This window comes from Nyctibius grandis, chromosome 15, assembly GCF_013368605.1.
Source record: "Nyctibius grandis isolate bNycGra1 chromosome 15, bNycGra1.pri, whole genome shotgun sequence".
Taxonomy (NCBI): Eukaryota; Metazoa; Chordata; class Aves; order Nyctibiiformes; family Nyctibiidae; genus Nyctibius; species Nyctibius grandis.
This window is the reverse complement of record NC_090672.1, coordinates 7,550,014-7,565,288: the sequence shown is the minus strand read 5'-3', so window position 1 is coordinate 7,565,288 and position 15,275 is coordinate 7,550,014. Positions and strand designations below refer to the sequence as shown.

General features: G+C 35.9%; 1 protein-coding gene across 5 annotated transcripts in view; it reads left to right on the top strand.

The window, feature by feature from the left end:
* MBTD1 (mbt domain containing 1) overlaps window positions 1-15,275 on the top strand; it is a 31,009-nt gene that overhangs the window by 4,797 nt on the left and 10,937 nt on the right. For 2 of the 5 annotated variants that reach the window (XM_068413057.1, XM_068413058.1), the window contains exons 3-10: window positions 3,104-3,305; window positions 4,494-4,633; window positions 5,484-5,598; window positions 5,692-5,777; window positions 11,384-11,501; window positions 12,153-12,287; window positions 12,758-12,846; window positions 14,169-14,403. In XM_068413057.1, coding sequence (XP_068269158.1) covers window positions 3,152-3,305; window positions 4,494-4,633; window positions 5,484-5,598; window positions 5,692-5,777; window positions 11,384-11,501; window positions 12,153-12,287; window positions 12,758-12,846; window positions 14,169-14,403 — 1,072 coding nt within the window. In that variant the 5' untranslated portion in view covers window positions 3,104-3,151. The remainder of the gene's footprint in view (window positions 1-3,103; window positions 3,306-4,493; window positions 4,634-5,483; window positions 5,599-5,691; window positions 5,778-11,383; window positions 11,502-12,152; window positions 12,288-12,757; window positions 12,847-14,168; window positions 14,404-15,275) is intronic. The other 3 variants (XM_068413061.1, XM_068413060.1, XM_068413059.1) reach the window with 3 other exon arrangements.

Genomic DNA, 15,275 nt, shown 5'->3' with positions numbered 1-15,275 from the left:
TTTTTTTGTTGCAGAACTGTACCTTTTCCAAGTCTCACAAAGCATATTTTGAGCAATTTCCTAAGAATTACGGTCCAGATAATAACTATAAATTAACATTAAGAATGTCCTCCATAAATTATCTGGCAAACGTGGTCATCTTCTTGCAAAAGCTTGGATAAAAATGTTTTATGAAAACTACAGTATTTTTTCAAATTAATAAGCAAAGCTGCTGTTTTGAATCACTCATAACTTGAACTGGGACTATTTGGCCAAATATAAAGTAAATGGAAAAGTGATGTATAAGACTTGTTTTGACAGTGCAGTTAAACTTGGCAAACTTGATGATCGCTACTTAGGAACCTGTATAATGCTGAAGAATGATTTTTCTTAGTAGAGGGCCCAACTTTCCATATAGAAAGTGAAAATGTTTTCTTTCTCATCTGTGGATATTTTGGCAAAGAGGGCTTGGCAGTAATATTGAGGTTCTAAACGTATGTGATGCAAAAGGAGAACCAGAAAAAAGAGCCAACTGTGCTCTTGTGGTATCTGCAATTGCAATCTTGCACCATGCTTCAGCTTGCCTAGAGCAGCCTGTGCCACTCGTCCTTCATCTTGCCTCCAGCCTCCCATTTCTTCTCTTCCCTTCCCTTGCAGTGGGAGCAGTGCTGGCTATAGAGCTTCTCTGCTGTAGCATCGGGAGTTGGAGGGACTGGGGATGGGCTGCGCTTCTCTTCCTCCTTCTGAGCTGCTACAGCATTTCAGATCTCTGCCAGCAAAGTACTGGGCAAAGCAGAGCTGCCGTGTGGGTCCAGAGTTCTCCAGTCTAGAATGGAAAAGGGGTGTGCTGAGACTACCTTGTACTGCAGCCTCCAATAAAGGGTTGAAGTCCTCCTTTATGTGGGATCAGGCCCTAATCTCTTAGTGAGATCGCATCAGCTGACTTAGGGAGGATGAGTGAATGAGGAAGGAGATCCTGCCCGTGGGCTGTGAAACACCACTAATGCCTATCCATAATACTAGAAGGCATCATGGTGTTCTGCTATTACTGTTGTGAATGGTTCATACGGTATTGCGTTTTATTTCTTAGCAGAGGCTGTGGGCAAGGAAAGTTAAATATTGTGAGACATTAAGGAGTTTGTGAAATCTTGGGGAAGATGACTAGTCTTCATGTTCTGATCTGTAAATTACTGGCCCTGTTCGCAGAACACTGTATCCATGGCAACGTTGTGCTCAACTGCTGCCGTAATTTACGCACACGTGCGCGCACAAACAAATAACTGATCTTGCATCTTGTTGGCTAATAGCACCAGTAATAGCGTACAGGTAAGACTTGTTACCAGTGCAGGTCAGGAGTAGGTTTTGTTCTGCCATCACTCAGTGTTTCCTCTGGTGATTGCAACTGTTAACCCTGGCTACTCCAGGCAGATGTCAGCTCCTTCAAAGAGTTGTCCAGTTATGCCCTGTCCTAAGTTTTGATTGATTTTAGTATAATTTTGAATTGTTGGCCAAGGAATGTGTGCATAATTAACATTACATTGACTTTTTTTTGTTGTTTCAGAGGTGCTTTAAGTGTTTTAAATTTGTTTACCTTGTTGCATAACCTTTTGTGCTTACTGGTTTTTGTTTGTTTTGTTTTTTTAATTGGATGCTAGGATTGGGTCAGTGTGGAAATCAGTTTTCCCTTTTAACTAAAAGGAAAGCCTCCATAATAGGATTTAGTCAGATTGCAAAGGAGAATAGAGGAGAATAGAGAATATTACAATAAAGGGATAGCACAGCAGAAAAAGGCTCGGATGAGATCCAACAATAAAGATGTTCAGGCATATACTGTGTAGGAAAGGGATTTGGGGAATTACGCTGATGAAATCTTAAAGCTATGAATCCAAATGCAATTTAAGAAGGAAAAGTCCGATCACGTATTATTATTTTTCTGTCTACAATGACTTTTAAATAAAATTAGCTCTTAGAAAAGGAAGTAGAGGCAAAGGCTTTCTTAATAATTTTTTCTATTTTCTTGGCTGTACTTCATTCTCCTAAGTCGTGCTTCCATTGTAGAATTTTTCTTTGTCTTCTCTTTATCTGTTACTTCTTCTCAAACTTAGTAGATGCTGTTAGGGATAATGGAAATACTTTGAAATTTTTATTTTTTTTAGCTTAATGAGAGCAGGTCATGTAGCAGTAGCCTTGTTTCAATAGAGCTGTGTAAGATATTAATAAAGTGAAAATTGTCACTGTATTAAAATGCATATATTGGATGTGAATCAGAAAAAAGACATCAGTTAACTATTGTTTATACCTCTTTAATGTCTTTGTTGGAAATTGCTTAACTGTTACACATTCTTCAAAACTGTATGTGTTTATTTGACCTCAGATTTTTTGGTTATAGGAAAACTCTATTATGTAACAAGTTTTTGTATATGACAGTGGCAAATTAGTCACCTTTCTATCTTTTAGCATTTTTACAGACCCTATTGCCATAGTAACTGAGCTCTTCATAATTGTTAATGTATTAATCCTCAGAACATCCCTGCGAGGTAGAGAGGTATTCCTGTTTCACACGTGAGGAGCTGAATCATAGGGAAGCTGAGTGATTTATCGATAACCCCACAAGCCAATGAGAGCAGAGAGATACTCTCATTTCTGTTTCTGTGGAATAAGTGCCCTCTTGGTTGAACTGTCTTTTCTCTGCCCAGCTTTCTCAAATGAATGAATGTTAGTGAAATTGGCTGCAGCCATCTGGAATGTGCTCATTTGCATATAAGATGTCTGTGGCTGTCATTATTCAGCACATCAGGATTAATGAACTCTGAAGATACCAAGAAAAATAAATGTACGGACTGCTACTGTGTATTCTCAGTGGATTGTGAGAGAGATTTTTCTTCCTGTATATAACAATACCAAAAATTGGCTAGTTTTGACTCTACTAATACTAATTTAATTGGCAGTATGTGGCTCATGTCTGTGCTGATAGAGCAGTTTGTTAGTACATCTATTTTTGAAGGCTGACTTTGACCTTTGAAACTTTTTAAGCTTGACTTTGAAATATTTGTATTCAAAATGCTCTGCTATTCTTTGGGGTTTTTGTTGTCTTCTCTTTTTTTTTTTTTTTTTTAATTTTTAGACAGAACATACTTCACGAGCAGAAAGGAAAAGACGTGATTCATTCGGGATGTTTGACGGTTATGATAGTTGTAGTGAGGACACGAGCAGCAGCTCCAGTTCAGAAGACAGTGAAGAGGAGGTTGCTCCTTTGCCGTCCAGTCTCCCAATTATAAAGAACAATGGACAGGTTTATACTTACCCAGATGGCAAATCTGGCATGGGTAAGTATGTGGTGCATGAGTACAAACAGTTTGATATTTCTATTTTTCAGCCTGTGCTGTGAGTTGCGAGGGTCCAATCCTAAATGTTGGTCCTGATTGAAAATGGACCAAAACAGCTGAAGGGTTGGGATTGCTTTGTTTTGCGAGGGGGAAATTGTTTGGTTTTTGCTAAACTGAAATAAGGTAGATTTTGAATCCTGCTGTCAGGAGAGAAACAGCATGGGAACATCCATCCTCCCATCAAATGTGTGTTGTGTATATATGCGCGTGCATGTGTATGTTCTCACGTACATTGTTTTATTCTTTGAGCTTTGAGGAAAATGTCAGTGCGTTCTCTCTATGCTTGGGCGTATATTCTCTCTACCCTTTATGTTATATAGAATCATAGAATTGTTTTGGTTGGAAAGGGCCTTTAAGATCACCAAGTCCAACCAATATATACAATATATTTCTTCCTATATTAGGAAAACTTCATTACTGCCACTGTATAAAGTCTGTCAGTGTGTACCTGTTCAATACCCACTAGCTGTGAGCTAGCATATATTGGGAAAAATAAGAAAAGGGAAGATTGCTTTTATCATCAGGGAAAAAATATTTTAGCCAAAATCATTAGTGATTAGTAGAGTTCTTTCTGGGTAGAATCTTGCTATCGTCTCATTGGCATAAGTTTGTCACAAACTCTTATTCATCATGGAACAACTCAGTGTGTGATGCTGTCAACCTCTGAAGCTAGAAGAGAATATTGGTGGGCTAGGGTACTCTGTGTATACTAATTTATGATTCAAAAGAGAGATCTGGTTTTATTTCAGGTCGGAAGTATTAAATATTTAGAGGAAAACAAGATTGGCAGGCACAGATTCAAAGCAGATGTTTCCTTGAGAACCATGAGAACACAGAAATCCGCTTTAGCTGATTTAGCTGGCTCATTCACTTCTACCAGCGGTAAAATTAATAGGGAGCAGAAAGGAGGCACCCTTTCACCAATGAACTTGGGGTTCTTAATGTCTCACTGACATTTGTGGTGATGTTTTTAAGTTATTTTTCTGTGCAATTCTCTTCAGGGCCAAACCCTAAGAAACTGTTGGGTGGTGCTGCCTACAGGACCTTCCTTATGTCATCTTTGTCCTGAATTTTTACTGAGGTCTTTATTATACTCTTGACATTTGGCTTTTTGTCTCCTCTGATTAGCTACATGCGAGATGTGTGGAATGGTTGGTGTCCGTGACGCTTTTTACTCTAAAACAAAACGCTTCTGCAGTGTGTCATGCTCTAGAAGCTATTCATCGAACTCCAAGAAGGCCAGCATTCTGGCCAGACTTCAGGTAGCGGTACAGACACCATTTTCTTTATATACTTATTGTAGTCTGTGTTTGTAAAAGATGTACATTTGTAAAACTTGCATGATGTTTTAAGATAAGTCAAGTTTCTTAACAGATTAAAATTTTCATATGAGTCATTTTGTAAGGCAAAACTCAAAACTGTATCAGTCATGAAGAGATTACTTTGCTCAGCAAAGCAAATTCCAGAGAATACTGACTCCTTATTTCATTTCCACTGCAGTGGCCCTTCTGCAAGAAAAAAGATCAGGAAAAATCTTCAGTCTACATATGTAGTAACTTGAAATTCCATGCATCTCATACCCAAGATACTTTCTGGCTTTAGAGAGCATAAAGGTTTATTTAGTGCTGTTGTGTTTTGTTTTTGAGAGTTTTCTTAACTATATAGATTTGCAAAATTGGTCCGTTGACTGAAAATATTAATCAAATAATCATGACAGTATATTTGTAACATTCAAGAAAAGAGAGAGAAATGTCAGGAAATACCATTATATCCTATCTCGAATTCATTGCAACAAATGCCAAGAAATTGCATTGGTATAAATTAGATTAAAGTTCTTCCTTTTGACCTGTTTTTAAAAAAATATCTTTTTTTCAGGTAAACAATGAATCTATATGCTGTTCAAGTTGGAATATCAGTACAAAAGTCATCTTTTGGACATTCTTTGCTACTGGTTTTTAAATTTATTTAATACTACATGTAGTTTTGTGATACTTAGTCAACTTCCATTGTGTGTTGTTCTAATTTTACTTAAATGTACCAGAGATATGCTACAGACCTATGGAAATTTCCGGATGGGAGTTTGGAAAGACTTTATTTACTTAGCTTTTTTTGTTTTAGGGTAAACCTCCAACAAAGAAGGCTAAAGTTCTACAAAAACAACCTTTAGTGGCTAAATTAGCAGCATATGCTCAGTACCAAGCAACTTTACAAAACCAGGCAAAGACTAAAGCAGGTAATGGCATATAAACACAGCTGAAACAAATTTTTGGTGATACAAGATTTGTGGCTTATTAGCAGCTTCCTAAATAAAATAACTTTCTCTTAGCAGCTGTCCCTGTGGAAGGTTTCAGCTGGGGTAACTACATCAATAGCAATAGCTTTACAGCAGCTCCTGTTACCTGTTTTAAACACGTAAGTATTTTTCAATATGTGCTATCCTTTTGTGTGTACGTGCATGAGAGACAGAGAATCAGTGTTAATTCTTGAATCCATTTTTGCCAAACATTCATATCCAAATATGTTTCATGGTCTTGGACTATGAAACATATTGTAAACTGTGTTAGTATGACTACTTTTTAGATAGGTATGTTTGCTTTTGACTGTCCTTTACAACCATTCTGAACACTATCAGTTACTCTCGTCATATATGCTCTCTTAAACAAAGAAAAAGTAAAAAGAGGACTCCTAAACAATTGTGAAGTTATTTTTTTCACATTCAAGGCACAAAATCAAATGCACTACAGAGTAAAAAAACCAACCAAGTCATGCCATGTTAGAAAAAGTTACAAAACACTTTTTAGATTGAGTCAAGCTTGCTCCATTATGTTGAACTGATCTTTTGGTCACATATTTGGGTTTTAGATTTATTTTTTTTTTCTTAGTTTTCAGTCAGATTCTCCCCGTTAGTCATGCTGCCAGGTGATGTAGAAATAGAGGAAAATGAAGGCTTTTTATAAATCTGAAATTAAAGAGATTGGTTTTCTTTGTATTAGAGTTACAAAAATTCCAAACAATAAGTCCTCAGTCATTACAGAATGTAATTAGGGGATGAGGAAAATATTTAGCAGCATGTCTTTAATGTGTTTGTTAAATTCCAATTATTAGATCTTGTTTAAAATAGTCAGTACTTTCTGTCTCTTAAGTAAAAACTTTGACAGAAAGTGTTTTCTCAGCATACTTTTTTTTATTTGGGAGGTTGGAGTGTTCCATCTTGTTACAAAAGTTTTAATTTTGCTCAAAAATATCTGATGAAAATTACAATCAAAAAACATTTTGTTTCATGGAAGTTGTTCATAAGGGAGGAGAGAGACGTATTTTCTGTCCCGTTCTGGAATTCATGCTGAGCCCTGTCAACTCATAAATCAGTAGGAGCTGAGGGCTCTTGGCAGTTGGCACTTTCTGAATAGCACCCTTTATGCTTAGAGGCCTGAACTATTCTCCAGAACAGAGCCTTGCATTAGTATAGCTTCATGAATTTGTATCAAATTCCATGTGCTTAAGTAAGCATGTTTGCTCTTTGCTTTCACAGTTATGTACATGCTATAATAAGTAATTTCGTAAGTACATATCAGAAGGTATTGTTTGATAACGTAGGCTGTGCTATTGTAACCACATGCTTCATGATGTCTGGCATCCTTAGTTAGGATACAGCTACATTAGTTAGGTAACTTGCAAATTATGCTATAACATTCCATATTAAAAGGAGTTATATCGTTCCTTTCTTACTGCTTCATTCATTAAGTTGAATTGTACACCAATAAAGTGAACAGATACAATACTAATGTTCAGATTTTACCTTGAGAATTTTCACAAGCTACACGACAACAGTGCTACTAAGCCTGAATGTTGTTTCTTTTTTGTCCTCATTTTCCTTTTTTATACAAGTAAAATGCAACTCCTGCAGTCTCCTTTGGAGATTTCTACTTCTTTGGTGGACACGAGTTAGTCTTACAAGAGTGTGATTTGCATTTAGTTTTACTGTAATTATTTCTTTGAAAAATACATTATTTAAACCAGTCAGAATCTGAAAATGCATTAGTACTCCCTTGTTAGATCCTTCTCTCTCCTTCCTGCTCTCTGTTGATAATTAAAAGAAACAATACTCTTTTTGTCTGTCTGGAAAGATTATTGCTCTATTTTGTGTACTATATTGTTTTGATTCGTAAAAGTTTGTATTAGTTGATGTTTGTTTACCATCCGTATTATGGAATCCATGCACATGTTGTGTGTGTCTGTGAGATTGAATTATTCTATTCAACACAAGTTTTGAATTGACATAAAATCATGACATATCTAATAATATTTAAGGGTAGATAAAATATGTATCTGGTTATACTGGGTGTCTGTATGGATATTTGATAGGGAACATTGGGATCATATTAAAGAAAATTTAAGGTAATTGTAAGATATGGGATTTGGTTTATTGATTATTTTTTTTAATAGCCCGGCATACTTCAGTATTTCAGGTCTGATGTAATTTTCCCAGATCAATTATTTTTCTCTGTGGAGTTATTTCTTCTTCAATTTGAAACAGTTAAATTTTAGAATTAAAACGTGTAAATCTTGAAGTTCTTTCTGTCTCTTTGTATGAGAGAATTAATTTCAAAGTCTTTTGAAGCCCTTAATGTGGCTTTTGTATTTCCCTGTTACCTTCGTTCACAACTTTCAGTGTTGAGTAACATTAATGAAATTCACTAGCAATACTGCAACTATGCCAACTTTGTAGTTCAGTGAAATGAAGTAGAGAAGCTGCTTTGGTTTCTGTCATATAGGAAGCCTGAGACAAAGCCAGAATCACAGTTTGTGCCCCTTGCAGCTTTTTCTTTGTGTGTGGGTTAATCAGACACAGCAGTAATTGATGCAAGGAGGAAAACTCCTAATGTTTTTAATATTGTTTTATAGCTTGGTAACATACAGTGTGCTCATTGCTAACCTGTATTCCAATTTCATTTTCTTCTAAACAGTTTTTACTTTTTTCTGTATTTGCTTTTATTAGCTCAAATCATTTCTAGAAATGAAAGCAAATACAGTGCTTTGAGTCATTTGTCACTACTACTTAATGTACAACTTAATGCACGATTAATAGTAATTATTCTTTTCCACTCTGTTGCTAGTGTGATGCACATTTTCTGAAGTTAAGAATTTTTCGGTCTGTCTTCCAGTTGAGTTTTATTCTGAGCTGAAATATTTTCGTTCTCTTGGTTTCTTTTGTTGTGTAAATAAATAAATACCGTTTGCTCTAAGGGAGCATTTCCAGGATTTTACACTAGGTGGCAGTGCTTTGCTTTGAACTTTTTATTTTAAACCATTTTGCACATTGTCTTCTCTGGCATTACCTTTTGTGAGGGTACTGTTCACACACAAGGTATCAGCATACTATCCTTACCCTTCAGGAATTGGTAGCGTCACTTTGCCATTAAAAACCTGATTCAAGTTTCAAGTCTGAAATCATGGCAATGTCGATGCCATCCAAAACTCTTAGAAGCCAGCTATTTAACCCGTGAGATCTTTGTTCAGCTAGGCATGTGGGGACACTTAGCCTTTAGGCGCTCCTGTCAAACAGGACCTTCCTGATTGGAACTTACCTTGCAGAGGAGGCAGCTGCCGCTCACAGATAAACCCTCCCAAGTCATCTCCTGGAGCAGGAAGCGATGAACCAGATCTTCCTTGTTTGGGAGTGACATGAAGTGGATCTCTTCGTCATGAGTCTGAAAGGTAAATTTGTTCTTACCTGTAAATTATGGTTCTGCTAGTTCGCACTATGCCAATCCAGACTTCAGAGTTACCCTTCCAGCCAGCAGATGAATAAGACTTAACACTTACATAGTGCTCTGAGTTTTTTCAAAGCACTGTGCAAATGTTGATTGATTAATCAGATGAAGACAGAGAAGACATGAAGGAAGATGGCTGTTATAGCCCTCATTTATCCAGTCTTCCTTCCTTAAGAATATTCATAATGACTGAAAAAGGAAAAGATGGCGCAGTGTACCAGGTATACTGTAAACCATCGCTTCAGGACAGTAATGTTATCTGGCATTTCAGTAGTGATGCTACACAGGATGGCTTCCTTCTTCTAAAGGGTGAGCCATATGGATTGGTGTAGGAGAACTAGCAGAACCAGTATTTTCACAGACAAGGACAAATTTAACTTTCTGCTATTTCCCTCTATACCAATCCACGTTCTAGAAATAAAAATTTGTGATATTTCTGTTACTGGTTGATGTGAGAAGTGTTTTGATATACTTTTCTCTCTGAATCAACTGAATAGATGAGCAAGCAGTAAAATATATTTCAATTAAGTGCAGCTGGATTATGAAATTATTCAGCACTGCTTTTTTTGATTATTTGGCCTCATCTGTATCTCTATACAAGGCAACAAGATTTACTAAAATATGCAGTTTGAGAAGTTTATTTGCCCAATTCAATTCAAAAAGCTACACATGTCAATTTAGAGATGATAGTGAATATGTAGTAGGGCTTGATTAAGAAGCTGTATCTGCATATTTGGTGTGTAAACATAAGCCATCATCTTTCAAGTTGGTTTTTTCTCTCTGCCAAGTGGCAGAACAGAGCTCTGCAGTCTAGACTGGTGTAGATGGGACATAGCAGAACATGAAGAGACCAGGCTTCAAGAATAAGAAACTGGCATACTTGCAATAACTTATTTTTCCTTTAATAGTTAAAACTTGGTTTAAGTTTTGCATGCGTAGCCTCAACTGTTTCTACTAGTGAAGGGCATCCCTTTTTAGGATAAGTTTGGCTTTTAGTGCTGCTACTTGGCTATTGCTGATTGCCAGCAAAATTCCAGTATCGTGATTTCCAGTCATTCAGGATTATTCCAACTTTCTTCACTTGTGGCTGTCAGCCAAAATTCTGTGAAGTTGGAGGCTGTTCCCACTGAGCAGTTAAGTCCTCTGTGTTTGCAAAGAGCTTTGTAAATGAGACACAGCCTTAGAATACTGTTTGCCCACAATGGTACCAAACCAGAGGAGCCCTTTGATTGTCCCTGTGATATCTGGATATTCTCTGAACTGATTTGAATTTACATTTCTCAGAACACCTTAGAATTGATGACTGTTGTTCTAAAATACCCCAGATCCAGATCTTTCCCTTCTTGGTGGTCTCTAGTTTAAAGTAGACAAGAGTCATTTTTAGTTTTGTTACCAATATAACTTCAGTTGAATAACTCTTAAGGTTTTAGATTCTTCAGCACTGTGCATTTCTGATATATCTACAATACCATCTTTGACTATCTTTTCATGATGCTCTGTCCAACAAAATGTTGTTCTTGAGATAGTAAACTAGATGTAACTTTCATCTCCAGTTTCGCCAAATCCTTGGTAGTTCATCAAGCTTGCATTTCCTTTTGTTACTAACACATTAGTCGAAGCTGTCAGGACAGTGTGTGAGGAATCTAGCTGTGCATTTCCTTTTGGGATTCATTAAAATGGTGCCCCTCGGCCTTCAGTTCTTTTTGCCTGCTTGATGGGATGATCACTTGCAGGTGATACGAAAGCCTGTTCCTCTGTGAGGATGTGAACCAGTGGGTGATAAACCCCACCATAATAAATCATCAGAATAGATTCAAGAAATGATTTTTAGACACTTTTTCAGGAATGTTCTGATTTATAGAATGTAAAGATTTTGATGTCTGTGGTACAGGTATGAATTTAAAGTACCATAATTTTCTTACAAGTAGAGTTGCAGAGGAGTTGCACCATTCTTACTAAAATCAGTAGCTTGCACCGATTCGAAATATCTTAGAATAAAGCTGACCTGTGGGTATATGCAGTTTGTGCTTGTGCTTTACAGATTTTTAAACTTGGAATCCTATAGTTTTTGCAGGAAATACACAGGTTTTCATAGAAAGACTGTTTCCTAAACATATGTTTATATCTTATCATGTATGTTGATTGGTTTGTCTTTTTAAGTCGCTCGTGAAACACTAATAGAACAAAAAAATAATTATTTTCATGTGGTGAACTGGTGACTTTTCTCCCCCCTACCTTAAATGATAGGCACCTATGGGGACATGCTGGGGTGATATCTCAGAAGGAGTGCGAGTGGAGGTTCCAAACACTGACTGTAGCCTACCTACCAAAGTCTTCTGGATAGCTGGAATTGTAAAATTAGCAGGTAAATATATTTTAGTTGAAATTATTAAAATAATCAAAATAACTGTGTGAAGGGAGCTAATAGTTTAGTCAGTGGTCACCTGGTTAGTAGAATGTTGATGCTGGTTAGGTTGTCAGAGCTGTGTCAGTAGATTATATGTTTTAGCGCTATCACTATGTTATACTGTTTTACGGTGGCTTCAGTGACACATGAGAATGCCTGTTTGTTTTTTTTAATATTGCCTATAAAGAGCAGTGCAGGATGAGAAGACAGGAAACTGTACAATAGCTAGTAAGTAGCCTCATTATACAAATCACTTTTCTTGGTTAAAAGTTAAAAATTCAAGGTCACATAACTAAGATATGAAAAAGCCGATACTGTGGGTAATTAATTAATTTTGTCCTCCTACACATAACTTCTAAGGTTTATAGTTCAAGAATTTTAATTTTAATTAAAATTTGACTTACATGATAGCACATGCACTTTTATCAAAGTATTCCATTCTGTGCATTAATAACATGCAGAAATATGTCATAAGAGTAATGTTCTATAAAAAGTTATAGTCTAGAAAATCCAATGTAATATACATTATGATTGGTAAAGAAATATTAATATATATTTTATAATCTTGTTTAATTTTTGTCTTTCTTAATTGGGATTCCTTTCTTTCAGGCTACAATGCTCTGCTAAGATACGAAGGCTTTGAAAATGATTCAAGTCTTGACTTCTGGTGCAACGTTTGTGGGTCTGACATCCACCCAGTTGGTTGGTGTGCAACCAGTGGGAAGCCCCTAGTCCCTCCTCGAAGTATGTAAATAGTAGCCTTGTATAAAAGTCTTTTTTTATTAAACTAAATTTGCTCATGGTCCAGATATCAAAGTATTTTTTTACTGTAGCAACTCTTTCAACAGTTATGAATAAATCATTTTAACTTTCAGAAAAATAAGGACTTGACTGATGCTGAAAGTGTTTCTTGGAGTAGCCCATCTGATACAACTTAAAGTTCTTAAGATCAAGGTGGAAGCGGTTAGCTAGTCAGTGATGTGAACGTGCACTGATTTTATCTATATTTTGTTATTAAATTCTTTGCCCTGACATTCCCATAAACTTAATCTTGGGTGGCATTCATTCTCTAAAGAGGTTTTTGTCATTATTGTCATCCAGGCTTTTTAACAGTCATCTGGGATTTCTTCTTTACATATTCCAGACTCTAATATTGTCTCTAACGGACACAATTAAAAATCAGTGGCTTATTTTTTCCCCTTCATTTGCAACAGCCATCCAACACAAATACACAAACTGGAAAGCTTTTCTAGTGAAACGACTTACTGGTGCCAAAACACTTCCTCCTGACTTTTCTCAGAAGGTAAGGCTGATGCAATATCAATGATGTACTATAAACGAAATTGCAGCACAATGTGAAGAACTGAAGTATTTTACAATGGCACATGAGCTCCTTTTATAGTGAAGATGATACAGTAGTTTCTTCCCTTAAATACAGTTTTCCTTGGAATCTCTATTCTCCATTTATGTCCACACTTGTCAGTATGTATTTGGAAAACTGTTTCCTCTAGCAGAAAGTAATTCTCTTTAAAAACTAAGTAATCTATTTTAATTTTAAAATGCCCCGATTAAAAAAAAAAAAAAAAAAAGTGCTAATAAGCTACCCTGTGATACAGAAGAGAAATTAAAACTTATTTTTCTAATTCAGGGATGATTTTTACCATGCACTATTTCAAGACACTGAACAAAATGTGTTAATGTAGCACATATGTAGATGCAATAAAGTACATACTTTCAAATGTTAACATTTTTCATCTACTCTGGACTGGATTTTTTTTCTGTCTTTAAGTCATGTCTTTAAGTGTGGCAGCTGCCTGTATAGTGTGCTGTAAGTTTACTTAATATTGTGCGATGGTACGTAGCTTTTAGTAGGAATATGAGACTTAACTGTTGTCTTACACTGCATCTAATATTAAAATAAAACCCAACCAAAAAACTTTTCTGTAGCTCATTTCTATTTAAATTGACGCAGTTGGAAGCCAAATTAAATTGGCAAGATCTAAACGCTTTGGGGAGTCCATAATGGAAATGGCAAGTGACAGATACTGATTTTTAAACAATGTATTGTCACAAGGCGGATAAACATCTATTTCCATTCTTTTCCTTTATTTTTCGTATATTATGAAGAAATATGTTTGTGAGTGGCCAGCTTTAATTATGTTGAAGGTTTGTTCCTATGTCTTTTATAATAAAGCATTTTAATCCCATTTTTAAAGTGCTATATTTTGAGCGGATGACGAAGAAACAAAAAAGTACCTTGGGGTTTTTTTTGTTGTTGTTAAAATTGTTTCTCAAGGTAATTTTATCCATTGTTAACAACTGAACAAACTTTCATTAAGTCAATGGAAAAATCCCGTAACCTATGTGAGAATTGTATGAGGGGTTATACTTGATACAATTAAAGCATTGTAGGATATATTCTACTTAGTTTTCTGAAACATTTCATTTTTCCCCATGTACAATGAAATATAAGAGAAATAATTTGTGTCATTTTTGCAGGTTGATTAACAAGTACTTGAATTAAATGAAAAGTACATTGATACTGCGCTTTAATAGCAGAAGACAGATGACTAAGAAAAAACAGAGTATATTCTTACAGAATGCTTTTTTTCCTGTTACTTTAAGGTGTCTGAGAGTATGCAGTACCCGTTCAAAACTTCCATGAGAGTAGAGGTTGTTGACAAAACACACCTTTGTCGAACAAGGGTAGCAGTTGTAGAAAGTGTCATTGGGGGACGGTTAAGATTGGTGTATGAAGAGAGTGAAGACAAAACCGATGACTTCTGGTGCCATATGTACAGTCCACTCATTCATCATATTGGTTGGTCTCGAAGTATAGGACACAGATTCAAAAGATCTGGTAAGCTGCTTGTGTTTTAGAGGTGTCTTTGTGGATGGTATTGGCTTGGAGAAGTCTGACTTAAGCAGTACTGTCACTTTGTACAATTAATAAAACTAGCTTAAATAATGATCTTTAAAAATTTGTATATAATGTGGCCCAGGGGTTTTACCAATTGCGTTACATTCAGGTGTTTCAGTTAAAAGTATAATTAGTGTATTTTGCAACATTGGAAAAAACAAAATAAATTTTAGGTTGATTTGTAGTATGTCTATCTAGAATGGTATTGATTCAATGATAAACAGTGGTTAACAAACTGTCTAGGCAGGAAAACCTTGAACTGCAATATTCAACCACGATAAACCTCATTTTTCGTGCTGATACCTGGAATTACACAGTCCTGCTCCACCAACTCCTAGTTTCTCCACGTTTGTCTCTTTTGTACAATACAACATGGACAAGTATCCTATTAGATACCGAGTTGGTTTTTTACTTGCAAGTTTAAGGACTATCTAATATTTTTATATTGCAAGGTTTATGTGTTTTAGAGGGCAATAAGAGATGGGCAGGGAAGATGAAGTGACAGTCTAATAGATGGTACACAGTTAAGGCCCTTGTTATCTAAAATACAAAAATACTTGTAATTTGAAATATCTAAGGTTTCTAAACAAACAAAAGTCTGGTTTTTAATATTTCTCTGCTCCATTGAGCTTGTGTCTCTTGTCAGAAACAGAATTTCTGTAAAACATTCCACAAGGCATCCTTTCAGGAAAACCTTCAGTTTTCCTAGGGCTTAAACTTTCACTGAAACCATTTATAAATAAGGGTAGTTAGAGAATCAAGAACAGTGCTACTTCCCAGAAATAATGTCTCTAACAGAGTTCAGGGATTCC